At 40.2% G+C, this 21,262-nt stretch overlaps 3 protein-coding genes across 4 annotated transcripts in view; all 3 read left to right on the plus strand.

Moving 5' to 3' along the window:
* The first annotated feature begins 45 nt into the window (after positions 1-45).
* On the plus strand, positions 46-3,227 carry timm17b (translocase of inner mitochondrial membrane 17 homolog B (yeast)). Its single transcript, XM_084184665.1, has 6 exons — positions 46-203; positions 1,252-1,351; positions 1,441-1,504; positions 1,614-1,742; positions 1,934-2,044; positions 2,163-3,227. The coding sequence occupies exons 1-6, from the start codon at positions 151-153 to the stop codon at positions 2,234-2,236; spliced, it is 531 nt and encodes a 176-aa protein (XP_084040791.1). The 5' UTR covers positions 46-150; the 3' UTR covers positions 2,237-3,227.
* A 3,449-nt stretch (positions 3,228-6,676) lies between these two features.
* Positions 6,677-9,179, plus strand: LOC311147849 (PRA1 family protein 2-like). Of its 2 annotated transcripts, none has more exons than XM_084184663.1 (3): positions 6,677-6,883; positions 7,594-7,811; positions 7,971-9,179. In XM_084184663.1, exons 1-3 carry the CDS (start codon positions 6,699-6,701, stop codon positions 8,108-8,110), a joined length of 543 nt encoding a protein of 180 aa, XP_084040789.1. In that variant the 5' UTR covers positions 6,677-6,698; the 3' UTR covers positions 8,111-9,179. The 2 variants fall into 2 exon arrangements, with proteins under 2 accessions (XP_084040789.1, XP_084040788.1); XM_084184662.1 differs by having other exon boundaries at positions 6,696-6,883; positions 7,594-7,814.
* A 6,769-nt stretch (positions 9,180-15,948) lies between these two features.
* LOC311148115 (voltage-dependent L-type calcium channel subunit alpha-1D-like) overlaps positions 15,949-21,262 on the plus strand; it is a gene marked incomplete at its 3' end in the record, with an annotated part of 33,305 nt that continues 27,991 nt past the window's right edge. Inside the window, exons 1-2 of the mRNA XM_084185018.1 lie at positions 15,949-16,160; positions 20,241-20,346. Coding sequence (XP_084041144.1) covers positions 16,042-16,160; positions 20,241-20,346 — 225 coding nt within the window. The 5' untranslated portion in view covers positions 15,949-16,041. The remainder of the gene's footprint in view (positions 16,161-20,240; positions 20,347-21,262) is intronic.

Below are 21,262 nucleotides of genomic sequence, written 5' to 3' on the forward strand. Positions count from 1 at the left end.
TGATTTTTGCAGCTATGGCTCTATCCAGTTTTGTGGCTGGCAGTTTACCAAAAACAATGCACAATTGTAAACAACTAGCCAGCTACGCAGCATCGCTTCAGACTGGCGAAATTGACGCGCGTGAACCGACCCAATTTCTTCGTCTCAGAAATGTGTCGTCACACAGCAACAACAAACATGGAGGAATATGCCCGTGAACCTTGGTAAAGTACATTTCAGATTAGGCAGAGAATTAAGTAAACCGTTTTCAATATTGGTCCGATCTCTCTTTAGCCGACATACTTGGCTAAAGAGTATGCTTCCCCATATGGTTATGCCTTTCATGCCTGAGTCATTACAATAATTATGGTTGAATTAGCTAGCAGTAACCTTAAAACAAATGTGGTGCTTACACTTGTCCTCCTTGCTTTAAATGAGAATTGAACTCGAGAACCAACTTGTCGTTGAAAACTGCATATGTGACATCGATATTAGTCAAACATTTATTCCAGTGCCAAAATTTGACAAAGTGCAAGTAGATACATTTTGGTAGTAAAGTCACTATCTTTCAGACGTGAGTTTTATCAAATTTTGTGTATAAGAGTTCGTCAGGATTTACTTGAGGGTTGGGTTTTGATTTCTACAATGCCCACTAATACGGGATAAACAGCTGCAGTGATTGCACTCTAACCAATCCATATTGCAGAACACACAGACCTGCCCAGCAGCTCAGTGGATCTGACTTTCTTTACATAAGACAACACATTGTGCATGTTTTTACTTGAGAAATACTGCACCAAACACCTTAGGTAGATGTAAAATTGCGTGACTAAAACCTTATCGGAAAAAAACTCAACTCAAGAAATCTGTATTTACTTTTATCTTAGATTTGTTCAGACTATTGTTAGGAAGTGATACTAGCTTTGTTCCTATGGAATCTAATGGGGGACAAACATTAGTAACTGCCACATCGAACCACACCCCTAAGACTGAAATCTCGTTTTTCATAATAAGCAACAGAAGAACAGGCAGAATCGGTGCATTCAGTTTCTCTTTAAACTAGCCTTTATAAATGGTCTTTATAAAAGGTTTGTTAATGGTTTTTAATTAGTATCCTAATAATAATATTAGCTAGTTTAAATATTAGGTAGTGTGTGTATATATAGTTTATAAATCAGTAATAGGCCTACACATTTATGCATAGATAGGATTTCTCTTGAATCTGTCAGTATTGTGGTTTATTTACCCATGTCTTTTACCCACACTTCTCAGTCCCTGGAGGATAGTAGATGATTGTGGTGGTGCGTTCACCATGGGGACAATTGGCGGAGGGGTATTCCAGTCAATCAAGGGCTTTCGGAATGCTCCTGTGGTGAGTTTGAAATACTTTCTCTGAGCTTATCAAATATATTTTAAGATCAATATCAGAACAGTGATTCCATTTTTTCCATCTCTGCACAGGGCTTTCAGCACAGACTAAAAGGTAGTGCCAATGCTGTGAGAATAAGAGCTCCACAGATCGGCGGTAAGGGTCACTGTCTCTACAGTAGTTCTCTCTCGTACAGCACAAAGTACAAACCCCATCATCACTATTTGTTTATTTCTCACTAACAGTGTGTGTGACGTTCCTGCAGGTAGCTTTGCTGTGTGGGGTGGACTCTTCTCAACGATAGACTGTGGTCTGGTCCGTATTCGAGGGAAAGAGGACCCCTGGAACTCTATAACTAGTGGGGCGATGACTGGGGCAGTTCTGGCTGCACGCAGTGAGTGTTGAGGCAAACATTTATTTGACAATAATTTAAATCTAGATGTAGCAGATTTGGAATATTTCATATTTTTTCTAGACCCTCTAATCTGAGTACATCCCCACCCCCTGCCTGACCATTTTGCCCCACCGACTCAACAAAGTCAGATTACCTCAAGGGCTTGACTGTTGGCTTTGTGCTCTTCTCAGGTGGGCCCTTGGCTATGATGGGGTCAGCCATGATGGGGGGCATCCTGCTGGCCCTGATCGAGGGCTTTGGGATCCTTCTCACCAGATACACAGCACAGCAGTTTCAGAACCGTAAGTAATTTTTGGAGACAGCCTCTAGCTATAGAATGAAAAACATCTGAAAACCACCACACAGCAGTAACTAGTAGACATGACAAATCAGTTTCTTATGTCTCTTTCTCCTATTCAGCAAGTCCCTTTGTGGATGACCCCAGCCAGCTTCCTCCTAAGGATGCCAGCCAACAGCAGACTGGGTTCCAGTAGAGCCCAACCAGGACTGGAGCTACTGAGCATAGATACAGCCCTGCATACTGTGACAGTCTCTGACTAGAGAGGAGAGAGGCGCTCTGTCACATGACCACACTGGTGTCAGCAACCTCAGGGGAATGGAAATACCTAACCTAAGCCCTCATCCTCTCAATGGCAATAAGAATGTAGATGCACTTTAGCGGTATTCCTCAGTGCTAGATTACAGTTGATTTAAGTTATATATGAATATATGTTTGTATACCGGTACACCAGTGTTCCGTCTGACTGGTCCTGAATTTTACCCACATTTATCAGAAACATTTATGCCCAAACCCATTATTTTATGTTGACTGTAAGAAGGTTGGTGCTTTATTACCACAGTTACAGAAATAGAATGGGTAGCTAAAAGTGTATAGGCATTAATAGAGGCATACAAGTATGAGATGCCAAGATTTAGGATTAGAAATTCCCACAATCTTACCAGAAGTGTGTCAGGTGTGGTACAATCAATGCCATTCAGAGCGGATGTATTTTCTCTTGCTTGTAAAATGCAATGCACTAAGGGAGGAGAACTGCACTATCATTCCATTTCCTGACCTCCTCATGGCAGCTTTCATAATCGTATGGCTTATAAGGGTCTGTGTCACATCACAAACGCACCAATGTTTTGTTTCCATTTCCAGGTCCAAATACAGTCACAGCTAATTTGTTCTGCTGTTTGTCTTTCCCTTCATTGCCACTATGCCATGCATTATTAGACATTCCCGCCATCTAAGCACTGTAAGGTCTATCCACTTTGATTAACCAAAGCACTTTCTTACTCCATCTCTCTGTGTTATTGTGTTGAGAAAAATAAGATGGAGATGGTTTTGTGACACAATTAGATATTTTTTGTTGTTCAAAACTTGACATGTAATGTATAGAATGCTGTACTATCGTTGTTGGTTTTAATGTATTTATGATGCAGAAAAATAAATGTTTACAGTGTAAATGACTGGGGAAATTATTTAAATGGTTGATTCTTGTATGGCTCCTGAATTCCGATTTGCTAACTGGTTGTAGTTATACACGTGCCGCCTTCACCAAATCAGCAAGTCGGACATTTCTAGTTTTCTAATTCCGGCGAGCATGTCAACGTGGCATTAATCAGCCTCTGACACGATCAAGTAAGCAGCTGTTGAAGCGCAAGGCCTTATTTTTATTTGCTAAACAACTTCGAACAGATTTTTATTTTTTTCAAGAGTCCCACTCAGTTTCTGTTGATGCCAACTTCTGGAAGTCACAGTGGGGCAACGATATTTGGCTTTCCCATGGCTCCGCTGGGATCATTACAATGAAAAATGCCTTTGGTGATAATATTGTACGCTCGGACTGTGACCCCTTTGGTCACTTTATTTATCTTGTGATCAGTTACAATGACATTACGCTCATTACTGTAAACTTCTACGGGTACAACACCAAACATGAGAATTATGAGTTGCTTGAATCTGTAGAGAAACATTTACTTCATTGGTTGTCTACATTTCCCAATTCGTTATTATTGACAGGAGGGGACTTTAACAATACTATAGATAATTCAACTGATAGATGGCCCCCAGGTAGGCCAACCATACAGAATTTGGGTTTAATACTTTTTATGGGAAAGTTTGATCTTACTGATATATCACTGATACGTAAGCCTAAAAAATAAGTGCTGCTCATCGATAACTGGCGTCCAATTTGTCTTCTTAATAATGACTATAAGATATTAGCCAAACTACTTGCAAAAAAATTAAAGATGTCCTGGATGCAATCATTGATGAAACACAGTCCTGCTTTATGAGGAACAGACATATTTCTAACAATATCAGACTAGTATTAGACATACTTGACTACTCAGACCTAATAACCGAGGATAGCTTCATATGATTTTTTTGATTTTTATAAAGCATTTGACACAGTAGAGCATCAGTTCGTCTTCCACGAACTGGCTTTGGGGATTTTTTCTGTAAGGCTATTAAGACTCTCTATACGAATTGTAACAGCTCGATCAAACTGAAACATGGCACCTCACTTAGATTTGAGTTAAAGTGAGGAATTAGGCAAGGTTGTTCTATCTCACCGTATCTGTTTTTATTAATCACCCAACTTCTTACAAATTATTTTAATAATAGTCCTGTACAAGGTATTCCCATAGCTGGTAAATACATTATTATAAGCCAGCTGGCTGACGATCCAACACTTTTTCTGAAAGATGCTAGTCAGATTCCCATATCGATCAATGTGATAGAATCGTTTTTCAAAGCGTCTGGACTTTGTCTTAACATTAATAAATGTGAACTCATGGCTGTCAAAGATTGTGTGACACCCTCATATTATGGTATTCCAGTGAAAGAAGAATTTACATATTTAGGCATAACCATTACTAAGGGATCAGAAATCTAGAGGCTTACAAAATTGTAACCCTCTTATTAATAACCAAGGCTGAGGGTATCTCTAGGCTAACATATGCCGCTCTATCTTTATATCTTGATAGTGTAGTATCTAAACAGTTTATGATTTTGCTGACTTTGCAAATGGTGTGTTAGAGGAATTTGGCTCTGCTTGCGGAAACATCTGGAAAACATTACTATAGGGGCCCCCTAAGATAGAGGATATTCGGATGTGTAAAGGCCAGGGATTGGTCTATTAAAACCACCCATATTATGTTACATAGGATATAAATACCATGTTTTTGAACAAAGGACGGAGAGCATAACATATTAGAGATTGGGTCAGTTGTTCTCCAGATGTCTGCAGGAATCTGTAAATTGATACTGTAATCTTTGATGTAATAAACCATTATAATCAAGGACAGTGTCAGCGGATTTCTTGTCATCACAGCATTTCAGCATCGTTGTCTCGACACCACAATGGTAAAATAAGCAAAGAGATAGACCAGATGCTTTTCAACTTTCTGTGGAGAAACCGTACCCATTGCATTAGGAAAACTGTTGTAATGAAAACGTATGAGTATGGTGGGCTGAATTTTCTGGACTTTACTACCTTAAATAATACTTTTAAGATCAATTGGATAAAACAATTCCTAAGAAGACCCACTTCTATGTGGAACTTTATTCCTCATCATGTCTTCTCTACTTATGGTGGCCATAACTTCATGTTGGTTTGCAATTATAATATTGACAAAGTTCCAGTGAAACTCTGCTTTTCATCGGCAGGTTTTCTTGTCATGGTCTTTAAATTAGAAGCATCATTTTTCTCCACACAGATATTATATTGGCTCCCGAGTGGCGCAGCAGTCTAAGGCACTGCATCTTAGTGCTTGAGGCGTCACTACAGTATCACAACCGGCCGTGATTGGGAGTCCCATAGGGCGGCGCACAATTGGCCCAGCGTTGTCCGGGTTTGGCCGGTGTAGGCCATCATTGTAAAAAGAATTTGTTCTTAACTGACTTGCCTAGTTAAATAAAGATAAAAATAAATATATATATGAAATAATCGGGACATATTATATAAAAATACTTATTTGTTTTTAGAATATTGGTTTAGAAATAAATCCTATTGGTGAGCCAACTTGTAAATGCAGAGGGTCTTTTACTTAATTATAAGGAATTCTTATCACTTTACAAGATCCCTGTAACACCTAAAGATTTTGCAATTGTTTTAGATGCCATTCCCTCAGGTGTTGCTTTATTATTCAGGAACGTGTCAAGACCTGACACCTCAGAACATACCTACGATTAACCCCGTTGAGTCATCATTAGGAAATATTTGTTTTCTTTTGGTCCATTCAACAACAATAGAGCTATACAGCCTTGTTTCAGCAGAATGTTGTATCTATACCTTGTCATGCTTATTGGAATGGTTTTGTTGATAATATCTGTTGGAAAAAAGTTTGGATGTTGCCACACACATACCTACTTATTAACAAAATTAAGGAAGTTTCTTTTTAAATCATTTATAAATATTATCCTGCCAACCACTATATGAAGAAGTTTAAGAAAAACATACATTCAAATTGTACCTTTTGAGATGTACTTTTTGATTATTTACCTACGATAGAAATAAGTTGAAACAATTTTATGTCATTGATTTCATTATTCTTTTGGCCAAATTTCATATTCACAAATGTAAATTTACAAACAAAACACCATATTTTCTTACCTTACAAAAATACATTGAACTATATTTTAAGACAATGAAATACTCTACCAACAAAAAAGCTGTTAGAATTATAAATGTGTGTATGCCCTTAAGGTCCTTGTGTAATGTGATATTGTACCTCCTAGCTCAATTGTCCTTTGTATATTATTTATATATACTTGTGTTCCCCCATGTACTTTTTGTATTGATTTGTTGTTAATAAATGTGGATTTGGAAACCAAAACAACAACAACAAAAAAGTATGCAGCAGTTGATTTTCTTGAACAAGTCCGTAATCGAACACGCCCCCTACGGCCGCTTTGAGTTATGGGAGATTTCTGTTATTAGATTGAACATGGAAAAAATGGACGTGCAGCGGCAGCCCATCCGAACCTTGGATGATTTTGTTTTGGGCTCGGCTCGGTTCGCCGTGCCAGATATTTGTCATCTGGAGAGATGGAACAATCGGATCATAAATAACTTGCTGTATTACCAGTCCAACTATTTCCTCTCGTTTTTGACAGTCCTGGGAATAGTAGGGTATGTTTCTGACGTGGTCGTTTGCTGCATGAAACCACAGCTATGGAGATCAATTCTAATGGCGTCATTTTGTAGGCACTAACTCCGCCATGGTTCGTTTGACAAGGCCTATGGGGAAATTAATGGAGTTTTTGTAGGGTTTTGTTGTCAACACAGGCTTAGGAGATCTTATACGTTTTGTTCTATGAGATAATCTTCCTCAGCTAACGTCACTTGTGAATTTTGAAGCATTTATTTAATAAAAAAAAGTACAAAGGCTTCATAATTCATAAAGGTAATGTTAACTGATTGATGTTATCTCATAGAACAAAACGTATAAGATCTCCTAAGCCTGTGTTAACCTCAGACCTTATTTTCGGCATTTATCCCAAAGCCCTATTCTTTCCCCATTCCTTTTCCCCATAGGGATGACTGAACGAACAAGAGGTAACTCATTTCCTGGTTTTAGGACTACAAGCTGGCAAGCTTTATAGTAGCTGCTATTGTAATGTGAGACATCACAACTTCTGTGGAAATGGGTGTGCTGGGTCATGGTCCATAATCAACATAATCATGTATAAGCTAGGTAACAAGCCATTGGCTATGATAATGGACTGATTAATCGTTTTATTGGATTCATGGCCTTATCAATGGGACACACAACTTAGTTAACCTATATAGAGGAAAGTCCACTAACATCAGCCTTTTCTCTATCCCTCCTGCTCTGACAGGTTTTTCCAGACCTTCCACCTCTTCTTGGGTGCCACAGTGGTGACGTTGATATTTATGGGGTTTGTGTGGGCAGCAGAGAACCAGGCCCCCATCAGACAGTTGCGCCGGAACCACCCATCCCTGGCCCTGGGTGCCATCCTGGGGGCCAGCTACCTCTTCCTCACAGTGCTCGGAGGAGTATCCGTCTTCCTCTTCGGCATAGCCTTCCCCATCTTATGTAGTATTTATTCTCTCTTTCACCTCGCCCCACTCTTGTTGCCACAATTTAAACATATATCTAAGGTTTATAGCAATATTGTAACATAACTCTCTCTCTCTCTCTCCCTTTGTTATGCCCCTGGTCTCTCTTTTCTCTCTACCTCTATGTCTCATACAGTGATACTGATCCACGCCTCTGTTAGGCTGAGGAGCCTCAATAACAAGTTTGAGAACAAGCTGGAGAGCATTGGTCTGAAGAGAACACCCATGGGGCTCCTACTGGAGTCACTCGGACAGGACCAGGAGGCTGGGTCCTAGAGGGGGAGGAGAGGAAGGGGTAGAGAGACATGCCTGGTTCTATCTCAATCTCTTGCCCCTAGCCCTATTCACAGATCGGAAAGGACTGGATAAATATTAGCAATATGGTGATTATGCCCCAATAAGCTAAGTTCCTTCACATATCCTGTCCTGATATGTATTCACAGGGGTAGGGGCTAGAGACCTAAATGGAATGAGGCCTCTCAGACTAAGAGTGGGAGACAAAGGGAGGTGGCGAGGGAGGGAGGCTGAGGAAAGTAGAGGAAGAGAGGAGGGAAGTACAGTAAAGCAGTGGTGAAATGGTTGTTATGATATCACAGTGTCACGAATGTGGTGTAACAGATTGCAAATTCTGTAAAATCTATGTGGCCTATGTAATGCACACAACAACTGTCGTGGTTAATTCCTCCACATTCGAAGTCATTTTGCACATGTGACAAGCTCCTTATTAGAGTTTGCATTCTATCCTCAGAAAACTGAAAGCTGACATTATGTGAGCTGAAAAACTCTGCACTGAGAAGAAAATGTGTCCTCCTAACAGACATGGAGAGTGGAGAGTGCTACAATTAGATGGTTTATAAAATGCAATTTAAACGGTAGCGTTGTGGTTAAAAACGTTTTTTTACATGGAAACCTGAAGGTGTTTGATGAGCCGCTACTCTGTAACTCCTGACCACACTACTTTTTGTGTTATTGTCCATCCTCTACTGCTGTTGGGTTTAACAATTTGATGCAGTTGAACGTTTCAATGAGTTGGGATAGATCAAGGACAATTGTGGAACAACTGTATGCTTTTCATAGAAAAACAATTCATTCTACTTCTATGATGCTATGATTACAATAATTTTTACTGGGATTATGTATGTGTCTCTGTCCAAGCATTATGTGTTGCTAAGAACATTCATGTCAGTATGCCGTCATTGTGTAAAATGTTATTCTATTGAGAATATTGTATTTCTTTGATATTTTTCAGCAGTGCATTCTAGGGATATTGTGGTTATGTTTTTTTTTTTCTCCAATGCTGTTAAATTGTATTTGCACTTCATTTAATACATATGCAATATCTTGTCATGATTTTATTTTTCAATCAGCCTATAATAACTTATTAGATTTGATGATCAAATTAGAAGAATAGATACATCCTGCCTGGTCACACAATAACTGAAAACATGCAACAGGTCAGCACAGCTGGGAAAAGCTCAAGCACACAAGGCTTTTTCTAAATAGAAACATAAATATTCTGTGCAGCATGCTACTGTTATTAATGATCAACTATATAGAAATTAATGTAAAGAGAATGCTGCTGCACTTGGATGTAAGATACATTGTGTACCAGACTCCATTTACGAGAAAAGTATGCCCCACAAGGTGTGCACTGCACCCTTTCCTGCACCACTTGTCCGTCTTCCCTGTTATTGAGTGGTCGGTTGATGTCCATGGTGCTGAAATGTATATCCACTGACCAGAAGTTTCTCTACGTCCCCACCGCCCTCCCCTTAAAAGGTTTCAGGACGGCCATCCTTTTAAACGGCTCAATTACTCTAATCCTGATTCAAGGCTGACCACAGCAGGTAGCTAGCAACCTGTAGCGTGTGTGGGGACGAGTTTATCATTTTTCTTGTTGAATTTTTATCTGAGCATACATGGTCAAAAAGCTGCTGCATTGGATCAAAGAAATAACAAGATCAGATTTCATGAGTAATTTTCTGTAGAAATTAATGGGCAAGGATGGCCCAGTTACCGGTGTGGCGCACTGACACGATTAAGAAATGGCTTGCTAACTCTCTATAAGTGTTTGTTTTGTTAATAGTCAATACGCCATGCACAGCCAATTTTGAAATTGGTTGTCAGTCAAACTGCAACTTGCACAACTATTTGATGGTGGCTCTTTCCCTGAAGGCATATTGTGGTTTTGAACTGCGACATGGCAGGAAAAGGTAAGACATAGACCATGCAAAATGTATTTTGGTTGTGCCTATTATGCATTGTGGGCCCAATTCAGACTTAGGGAATCTGTTCAGTTTTTATGCGTTTTGATTTAAGCACTTCTCAGTAGTTGGTATGCAGGTGTGTAACAGGCTTTGCAGGCACATGTGGCTCCCTAGCACACTGAATAAGTTTAATTCTACCGCTGAAAACCCTCCCACTTGCTGGCCAACAGATTTCCTCCTGGAGTTTTCATTCAATAGGGTTTTCAGTACATTTATCTAAAGCAATCCGTTTAAATATGGTGTACCATTAATTCGAATTTTCTGGACAGACACTAGAATGTATCTAGAGACAAGTTCAAAATAGTGATCACCGACAGAAAGCCATCTAAATACACGCATATTCGTCTCATTTTCAGCACCAATTAGATTTAAAAGAATAATTCGGGTATTTATTTAGGGTTAGGAAAGTATTTATGAAACATACATAAACAGGGTTGGAGAGCCTTTACGTACTAAATATATAGGCAAATCAAAAATACAGTGGTTTGATTCATCCTGAATGTTCCCATATTCAATTGTTCAATCCATGAAATATTGGAAGGTGAGAAAAGTGTACAATAGGGGTTGAACAATAGTCCTATAAATGTACCCTAATCCTCACTAATCACGGAACTGTGATGACAACGGTCCAGTTGTCGTGAACGTGTGCCAGGCTCAGGGTTTTAACCACTATGTATGGTCTGCATTCTATAATTATTCACATAGGCTACATGTCCCAAACTATTGCACAACTTGTAATACGTTAGCCCATGGTTACCCAAACTCGGTCCTCACGACCCCAAGGGGTGAACGTTTTGGTTTTTGCCCTAGCACTCAAATAATTAACTAATCATCAAGCTTTGATCATTTGAATCAGCTGTGTAGTGTTAGTGTAATATTATCCACAATGCTGTGTTAGCCTAACATTATCCACTATTGCTAGCGACCATCAGGAACAACAACACGGACATGACAGAGGAAAGAAAGGTAAACTAACGATGTAATGGAATGATGCAAAACGTAGGCTACAAATTGAAGGAAACTAACCCACTGGGCACAAACTGGACGAATCAACGTTGTTTCAACATAATTTGTCAACGTATTGTGACGTGGAATCTACATGGAAAATACATTGGATTTGAAAAAAGTAATCAATCAAACTGTTGTTTTGAGGGTGAAATTTAAGCCACAGGATCATGTCATCATGGTAACCAAATTTCAACATAGACAAACCTAGCATAACATATGTTAAATTTGTACCTTTAAAACAATGGCAAATCTTCAACGTTTTATCCACTATCAGAAAAATATATATAGGCTGGGCAGCACCTCCTACTGGAGAATTGATCTATCTACAGCTACCTTTTGTTGTCCCATCCAGGGGTTTAACCAAGCCCAGCCCTGCTTAGCGTTGATATTGGTGAATATAGTACCAATGTGCTATTGTGAGAATGATTGTTGAGAGGTCTCCACTTCAAAACTAAATAGATTCACTGTTGCTATCAAAGTCATTCCAAAGGGTGGGTTTAACAGAGCAAATGAAATGTAACCATACTTTATCAATCATCAATTATGCTATTTAGGCCTATATAGCATTTGCAAAGCCATCAACAGCAATTGTTTGAATTCAACCCAGAATTCAACTAAAAATAGACAATACAATAGGCCTAGGATTTCAAGCTCTGGTTGATTTCCAATGTAATGATATTGAATTGTGTTTGGTTGTCAACGCAACCAAATATCAACATTTGAAGGAGATGTTTCTTCCTCTTGGATAGTTCCACCTGTGCCTCTGACTTAGAGTAGTCTGCCTTTAATTCCAGTTTTTCTACAAAGGAATACTTTATATGTTCAATTCACATTTAATTTCAGATGCTGTCCAGAGCAATTAGGGTTAAGTGTATTGCTCAAGGGCACATTGACAGATTTTTCACCTAGTCGGGTCGGGGATTCAAACCAGCAACCTTTCGGTTCCTGGCCCAACACTCTTAACCGCTAGGCTTCCGGCCGCCTCCTGCTGCTACTTTCACGTCTCCATCTCAACCAACAATCAAAGTTAAAGAATGGGACTAAATTAAATCAAACTTTATTTAAAGTTCATTCAAAGTTTGATTTGATTTAGTCCTATTCTTTGACTTAGATTTTTGGTTGAGACAGAGACGTGAATCCAACATCAATTATACATTTGTAGACAAACTGGAATTAAAGCCAGACTAAGTCAATGGCACAGATGGAACTATCCAAGAAGAAGATACATCTAATTCAAATGTTGATATTTGGTTGCGTTGACAACCAAACACAATACAATATCACTTTGAAATACAATAAATAGCCTATTAACTTGTCGACAAGCTAAGAAATGATATATATTGGATTCACTTCTCCAACTCAACCAAAAATAAAAGTTAAAGAATGTGATTAAGCCAGTGGCTTAAATGGAACTATCCAAGCTGTAGATACATCTCCTTTAAACATTGATATTTAAATGTCAACCAAACACAATTCAACATTACTTTTGTAATACAGTAAATAGCCTAAAGTTAAGGATAGCTTAAAAACTAATGTAACATTCAACCTTAAAATGATTAACACATCCCATGGCCACATTTTGAGGTTACTGTAACTATACATATGTAATCATATAAAGTGTGCATGTTCAAGATAGCATGCATAGGTCATTGCAGTTCTGTGGAGATCTTCACAATTGCTGTAATAATCTGTGCAGAATCTCGAACGGCATTGATCACTTGCAGCATGTACTTTTAATGTAATCTCAACTGCAATTCAGGTCATTTGGTTGTACTATTAGATGACGCACAGTGATAACACAATCTGTTGTATAAATAAACAAAATATCTGACATTGTATTCCCATTTGAACTTGTAATGGTTGAAAGCGCAGTGAGAGATATTTGGGTGACAACTAAACAAAAATTCTGACATTGTTTTTCCATTGGAATTTGATTGTGTTTTAGGTGTTTGAAAGCATAGTGATAACATGTTGGAAATTCAACTAACTTTTGGCTCTCTTTTTGAGTGGGTGAATATAGGTTGTAATCTCATTGATCAATGTCTCGACCAAATATTACCCAATTATCTACCTTGAAATGATGTGGTGTGCCCAGTGGGATGAGATTGAAATAAAGCTATATCTTGAAGCAATACTTTGTTTACAAATGACAATGCAAAAGCAACATAAACAATGGTGTAATACAATGTCAGATTTTGAGTTATAATAGGGTAAGCTCATAAGGCTTTTTGTGATGCGTGTGATGGAAGGAGTCAGGCGCAGGAGGGTAATCACCGAATACAGAGTTTATTCCGTCTTTCCACATAAATGCGCTGGAATATCGACAAACGAAACAGGAACAGGAGAAACTATCATCCCTGGCAATACACTGTAACGGTAGATCCAACAATACATAGGCACAGGGGAAATATCTACCCTGGCAACAAAATGGTTAGAGTAGCTCCACTGCGGTACACTACTCTCACAATTAAACAATCACCCACAAGGACAAGGGGGCAAAGGGAACATTCACACGGACTACCGAGGGGATAAGAACCAGGTGTGTGTAATGACAAGACAAGACAAATGGAATGATGAATATAGGAGCGTCAGTGGTTAGTAAGCCGGTGACGACGAGCGCCGAAGCCTGCCCGAACAAGGAGGGGAGGCAGCCTCGGCGGAAGTCGTGACACTTTTAATATTCTTAAAGAATCAATGGGTATAATGTATGTAATATGATGTATTGAAATAATATTGAACAGCAGTTGTAACTCAAGGATCTTTTACAACATAGATTGTTAGTCCTAGTCACTCTCAAAAACAACTCTGTTCTGCTTTGTCAATGTCATTATCCGATTTAAAGCCGTTAGGCCTACATACCATTGTCACGAAACACAATAAGGAATAATAGCCAACACCTATGGCTGTTCTGCTCAATATGGCACCTTACAGTGCTACGTAGGCCTATCATACCTTACGTACCTTGTAGGCATATCATATACTGTACTCTGTAGGCCTATCATACCTTACGTGCCTTGTAGGCATATCATATACTGTACTCTGTAGGCCTATCATACCTTGTAGGAATATCATATACTGTACTCTGTAGGCCTATCATACCTTACGTACCTTGTAGGCATATCATATACTGTACTCTGTAGGCCTATCATACCTTACGTACCTTGTAGGCATATCATATACTGTACTCTGTAGGCCTATCATACCTTACGTACCTTGTAGGCATATCATATACTGTACTCTGTAGGCCTATCATACCTTACGTATATTGTAGGCATATCATACCTTACGTATATTGTAGGCATATCATATACTGTACTCTGTAGGCCTATCATACCTTACGTATATTGTAGGCATATCATACCTTACGTATATTGTAGGCATATCATATACTGTACTCTGTAGGCCTATCATACCTTACGTATATTGTAGGCATATCATACCTTACGTATATTGTAGGCATATCATATACTATACTCTCTAGGCCTATCATACCTTACGTATATTGTAGGCATATCATACCTTACGTATATTGTAGGCATATCATATACTGTACTCTGTAGGCCTATCATACCTTACGTATATTGTAGGCATATCATATACTGTACTCTGTAGGCCTATCATACCTTACGTATATTGTAGGCATATCATATACTGTACTCTGTAGGCCTATCATACCTTACGTATATTGTAGGCATATCATATACTGTACTCTGTAGGCCTATCATACCTTACGTACATTGTAGGCATATCATACCTTATTGTACCATGTAGGCCTATCATATCTTACTGTACCTTGTAAGCCTATCATACCTTACCATGTAGGCCTCCAGGCTGAAACCAATACCTGCCTAACCCCTGGCCACATGTCAATAATCTTATCCAACATAATAACAATAATAAGAATACATTTTTATTTGTATACCGCTTTTCATTACAGTGTTATCTCAATGCTCTACATAGGCATGAAAATAACCTATCAAAACATAATGCATTTAGAATCAAGGCAGGAAATAGGAATAGTAGGCTAGGTGCTAAAAGTACTTTCCAGATTAGATTTTAAAAGTTCAGATTGAGCCGCTCTCAAATGGTCAGGGAGAACATTCCATAGGCAAGGGGCAAGGCAGAAGAAGGCTCGGTCCCCCATAGTACGGAGATGTGTCTGTGGTACTTGAAGCAGTGGTGAGTTGATGGAGCGGAAAGTGCGAGTTGGCTCATTGATAAAAATGTGGTCACTGATATCGGTGGGACTCAATCCATTCAAGGCTTTAAACACTAGGAGGAGGATTTTATAGTCAGTCCTATAGTTGACCGGTAGCGAGTGGAGTTCAGTAAGGATGGGGGTGATGTGGGATGACTTCTTGGTCCTGGTCAGGACTCTGGCAGCACTATTATGGAGGAGATGTAGCCTCTGAAGGGATTTGGCTGGAAGGCCCCTGAACAGAGTATTGCCGTAGTTGATCTGGGACGAGTTTCTCTGCATCTGGCTTGGAGAGCAATGGTTTGAGCTGGGCAAAAAAGTATGCTTTTCAGATATATTTTATATGGGTATCAAAGGACAGAGAAGGATCAAAATTAACTCCCAGGTTCGATATATGTTTATAATACTTTTGTTTCATTACTGTCAATGATTATTGGCCAGTTTATGAGTAATGGACACAATATTAAAGATTAGGCCACTTGATAGGCTAGATATTAAAGACTGAAAAACAAAGTAAAAAGAAATGGTACACAACATTGTATACACACAGTAGTGCATAGTAACTACATAGCAATAACCTAGAAAATGAATTTGGTGAATGAATGGTGACTATCTTCCCTCTGTCTCCTGCAGAGGATGGCGTCTCCTTCGCTGGCTCGGTTGTCGGGGACAAGTCCGACACCCTCGGCTCTGCTGCCTCGGGCAAGAAGAGAGGTGGAGGACAGAAGAAGCAGATGCAAGCCAACAAATCTGCTCTCCGAGCTCCTCGAGCGCTCTGCTGCCTCACCCTCAGTAACCCCATCCGCATGGCCGCCTTGGCCCTTGTTGAATGGAAATATCCTTCAATGATGATGTACAGTTGAAGTCGGAAGTTTACATACACCTTAGCCAAATACATTTAAACTCAGTTTTTCACAATTCCTGACTTTTAATCCTAGTAAAAATTCCCTGTCTTAGGTCAGTTAGGATCACCACTTTATTTTAAGAATGTGAAATGTCAGAATAATAGTAGAGATAATGATTATTTTCAGCTTTTATTTCTTTCATCACATTCCCAGTGGGTCAGAAGTTTACATATACTCAATTAGTATTTGGTAGCATAGCCTTTAAATTGTTTAACTTGGGTCAAACCTGTCGGGTAGCCTTCCACAAGCTTCCCACAATAAGTTGGGTGAATTTTGGCCCATTCCTCCTGACAGAGCTGGTGTAACTGAGTCAGGTTTGTAGGCCTCCTTGCTCGCACACGCTTTTTCAGTTCTGCCCACAAATGTTCTATAGGATTGAGGTCAGGGCTTTGTGATGGCCACTCCAATACCTTGACTTTGTTGTCCTTAAGCCTTTTTGCCACAACTTTGGAAGTATGCTTGGGGTCATTGTCCATTTGGAAGACCCATTTGCGACCAAGCTTTAACTTCCTGACTGATGTCGCTTCAATATATCCACATTATTTTCCTTCCTCATGATGTCATCTATTTTGTGAAGTGCACCAGTCCCTCCTGCAGTCCCCCCACAGCATGATGCTGCCACCCCCGTGCTTCACGGTTGAGATGGTGTTCTTCGGCTTGCAAGCCACCGCCTTTTTCCTCCAAACATAACGATGGTCATTATGGCCAAACAGTTCTATTTTTGTTTAATCAGACCAGAGGACATTTCTCCAAAAAGTACAATCTTCGTCCCCATGTGCAGTTGCAAACCGTAGTCTGGCTTTTTAATGGCGGTTTTGGAGCAGTGGCTTCTTCCTTGCTGAGCGGCCTTTCAGGTTATGTCGATATAGGACTCGTTTTACTGTGGATATAGATACTTTTGTACCTGTTTCCTCCAGCATCTTCACAAGGTCCTTTGCTGTTGTTCTGGGATTGATTTGCACTTTTCGCACCAAAGTACGTTCATCTCTAGGAGACAGAATACGTCTCCTTCCTGAGCGGTATGACGGCTGCGTGGTCCCATGGTGTTTATAGTTGTGTACTATTGTTTGTACAGATGAACGTGGTACCTTCAGGCGTTTGGAAATTGATCCCAAGGATAAAACAGACTTGTGGAGGTCTACAAATCTTTTTCTGAGGTCTTGGCTGATTTATTTTGGGTTTCCCATGATGTCAAGCAAAGAAGCACTGAGTTTGAAGGTAGGCCTTGAAATACATCCACAGGTACACCTCCAAGCCATGACATAATTTTCTGGAATTTCCAAGCTGTTTAAAGGCACAGTCAATTTAGTGTATGTACACTTCTGACCCACTGGAATTGTGATACAGTGAATTATAAGTGAAATAATCTGTCTGTAAACAATTGTTGGAAAGATTACTTGTGTTATGCACAAAGTAGATGTCCTAACCGAGTGTGTGCATATGTGTATGTACGTGCTTGGGTGCATGTTAAACCCCCTCCTGTGTTGAGAGACCCGATTACAGTTTTTCTCAATTGCATTTTTTGGAACAATGTTGTCGATTTTCAAAACACTGTCCACAAGACACAGAACTCTCTGACCCTTTGCAAAACAGTAAATGTAATGTAAATAGTCAATGTAAAAGTGGCCTTCTCAAAACATAAATACATTAATCAAAACTATATTATACCATCCAAATTGCAAATACATTCATAAAAAAAACCCACGGTTCCAAGAACAATACTTACCTTGCAAGCCAGAAATGTCAAAAAAACAGAACACCTGTCGTGACTTGGTAAAGTGCACATGCTCGCTGCATAGCATCAACCAGAGTCGATTAACCACGGAAACCAGAGTCTCAAACCCACCGGAAACCTGCAGTAACCTGGAAACTGTGTACTCGCGCACTGCCACGGTAGCCCAAGGCTCAAACCCACAGGAAACTGTGGTAACCCGTATAAATGCGCAACCTGCGTGCTGCCTAACACTCACTCCCGGACCCAGCCATAAGAACTCTGGGAGCAGTTACATCCAAGCAATAAAACCTCACAAAGGTATGTGGGGAACCACTCGCTGCAGCACAGATATCACAAATCCTCATGTCCCTGAACAATGAGCACACACACCGCTAGGCAACCAATATCCTTTGCTTTCATATGCCAGGGAGATAGCCTCTACAATCCAATGAGAAAGAATCTGCTTAGAAAGCGCCCTACCCCGAGCTGGATCAGTGAAACAGACAAAAAGTTGCTCACAAACGTGGATATCCCTGCTCCTATCCATGTACGCGCGTAAAGCGCGCACCGGACCCGAGCCATGCAACCTGGAAGCAAATGGAGGAGGTGAGAAAGGGAACACTTTGAAAGCCAGGAACCTGTAAGACATAGGCACCTGTAAGAAAGGGGCTCGTAAGGGCGCACACGCCGACTGTATAGTCATAATCATGTTTGAGGATAAACTCCTAGCCGTAAAAATCAACATTTCAGAGGCGATCATAGAGGAACTGTGCCAGACAGAGCCAGAATGCGACCGTCCTCTGTTGGAACATAAACACATGATTCAGAACTGACTCCAAATAACTTTTCTTGCGATTCACTATGAACCCGAGAGACTGAATATGGGAAACCATATGGGAAACCAGCGTGGCAGTGTGGAGCTTCACCTGTTCCCTCGACTCCACTATGACCAGCCAATAGTCCAGATAGGCCAATACTCTGATCCCCTGGCACCGCACCTGTGCCAAAGCCGCCTCCACCACCATAGAAAAGGTGTGAGGCGATACCTGTTTTTTTTTACACCTTTTTCTCCAGTTGGTAGTTACAGTCTTGTCCCATCGCTGCAACTCCCGTACTGACTCGGGAGAGGTGAAGGCCGAGAGCCATGCATCTGCCGAAACACGACCCCGCCAAGCCGTGCTGCTTCTTGACACACTGCTTCACCTGAAGACCCTTCACCAGCAAACCCAATCTTTCTCACAAAGTCAGCCCGACACCCAATGGAAGTTGAACCCAGCCGGAGACAATGGTCACACGAACTGGTCCGAGCCAAAGCCTCCTGAGCGTGTTTCCAACCCAGACAAACAGGACAGCACTTGTGAGTATCTTTAATTTGGTTGGAGGTTCAAACTTGGCAGGTTTGCCTTTTTTAACTTACACTTACCACTGGCCATCTTACTCAAGGAAGCACTGGCTACACAAGCAGAGCAGAAAGTAGTGGGTTTTTAGCAAACACAAAAATCGATACCAAGATCCAAAACTCACAACATCTAGGGGGACGAGTACTCTCTCCCCAGTAACAGACACCTAAGTCGGAGCCGAATCTCGTAGTCTTTGTGTGCTTGAAAAGTTTGTAAATTGCGTGACACGTTCTTCCTTCAGGCAAGCTGAAGAGCAAGAATTGAGGAAATGAATGCAAGTCCCGGTATTATAGCCAGGAAGGAGAGGCTTCCGAGGGTGGGAGGAACACAACTGATATGAATGTAGAGGCCTCAATCCACACCAAAGCAAACCTCTATAATAGAAGGTTACAATGTTAGAGATGATGACCCAAAGATACTTAGAAAGTAACCCCACTTCATTCTCTACATCTCTGCATGTCAGCAATATTGTACAAAATCATAAAAATGAGACAGTCCCCATTGCATAGATCTTTCCCTATATTGTACAGTACATGGAATGACATTGATGGGGGGATTTCGAAGTTTGTGCAGTATTATTTACTGATTGCAGGAAACAGTGAACACAATTGCACACATTTCTCTTCTAATGAAAAAAATGTCTGTGAACAAAACACCTAACAGTGAATTTTGCATTTACTGATGACATTTGTATTTAAAGTTTTTCAAAAGGTGGTCTAAGATATGTCAGGTACAAAGGAAATAAAACGATCAGAAGTTCTGTAAATGTATTTGAGCATTTGATCGTTGCTGTTCTGCTATAGATATGTTTAAACACAGATCCAATAATTGCTTGTATGCAATTGAGAAAAACTGTAAGTCAATCATGCATTCAATGTGGTGTGTAGTATTTACCCTTAACTATGGTCCTGCAGACCTTTTGATATTTTCATTCTACTTGCTATTTTTGCCAATTGTGTGGCCCTGGGTGTATCTAAACCCTTCCCTGAGGAGGACTCCAATTCGACCAACCACAACCTGGTGAGTTGATGCAAGGCGGCTGATACAGAGGCTGAGGTGTCAATCAGGGAGATCATAGAGGCTGGAGATAGGGTTATTTGGAGTGTTATATAAGGGCCAAACCTGGGTTAAAATAGAGATACTGTATTTGAAATCTTAGCTAATTTAGCTGTGCTTAATTGAGCTTACTTGGCACAATTGAATCAGTGGAATACTCCTTCAAGTAGAAAACCCATCTGGCACTCCTGGCAGGCACAAGCAAATGCTCAAAGTATTTGAACAACTTCAGGAAAGCCTGGAGGCCTTTTGTAAAGTAAGATGTGGCACATCAAAGGGTGGTGTCAAAAGACTAGGGAAAATCCAACAGGTAGACTACAACAGTTTCTGAGAAGTTAGGGGTGTAATCCTAAAGAATAATGCTGTTAAAGGGGAAATCTGCAGTTGCTACATCCATGTTTTGTCTTATAAATGTATGATATGTACCCATTGATTCCTGAACAATATAACGTATAAATGCCACATTAACTTAGTTCAACTGTCATACCCCATCAGAACCCAAAATATAAGCTTGTTTTAATCCAAAAATAAGTAAACTAATACTTCATAGCCTCAAAACATGGTCAAAACTATAATACTGATATCATGGATGGTCAGTCCTTGTGTAACAGTATTGCTTCTGTCCCTCTCCTTGCCCCAACCTGGGCTTGAACCAGGGACCCTCTGAAGACATCGTCAACAGTCACCCAAGAAGCATAATTATCCATCACTCCACAAAAGCCACAGCCCTTGCAGAGCTGTGATGTAGTGGTGTTGAAGGAGTCAGGCGCAGGAGTGTAAATCACAGAATAACAGGCTTTAATCCGCAAAATACAGGGTTATGCAGAAATGCGTCAAATACACTCCAGGGCACCAAACAGGTGCACTGGAAAATACAAGG

This window comes from Coregonus lavaretus (genome assembly GCF_964263955.1).
Source record: "Coregonus lavaretus genome assembly, chromosome: 20".
In the NCBI taxonomy this organism is placed as follows: Eukaryota; Metazoa; Chordata; class Actinopteri; order Salmoniformes; family Salmonidae; genus Coregonus; species Coregonus lavaretus.

Excerpts from the sequence above, each read along its gene's own strand:
- timm17b (XM_084184665.1), top strand. The coding sequence starts at position 151 with ATGTGTCGTCACACAGCAACAACAAACATGGAGGAATATGCCCGTGAA. Across the intron at positions 204-1,251 it reads GAATATGCCCGTGAACCTTG|TCCCTGGAGGATAGTAGATG; the intron begins GTAAAGTACATT and ends CACACTTCTCAG. Across the intron at positions 1,505-1,613 it reads AAGAGCTCCACAGATCGGCG|GTAGCTTTGCTGTGTGGGGT; the intron begins GTAAGGGTCACT and ends ACGTTCCTGCAG.
- LOC311147849 (XM_084184662.1), top strand. The coding sequence starts at position 6,699 with ATGGAAAAAATGGACGTGCAGCGGCAGCCCATCCGAACCTTGGATGAT. Across the intron at positions 6,884-7,593 it reads ACAGTCCTGGGAATAGTAGG|GTTTTTCCAGACCTTCCACC; the intron begins GTATGTTTCTGA and ends CTGCTCTGACAG. Across the intron at positions 7,815-7,970 it reads AGCCTTCCCCATCTTATGTA|TGATACTGATCCACGCCTCT; the intron begins GTATTTATTCTC and ends TGTCTCATACAG.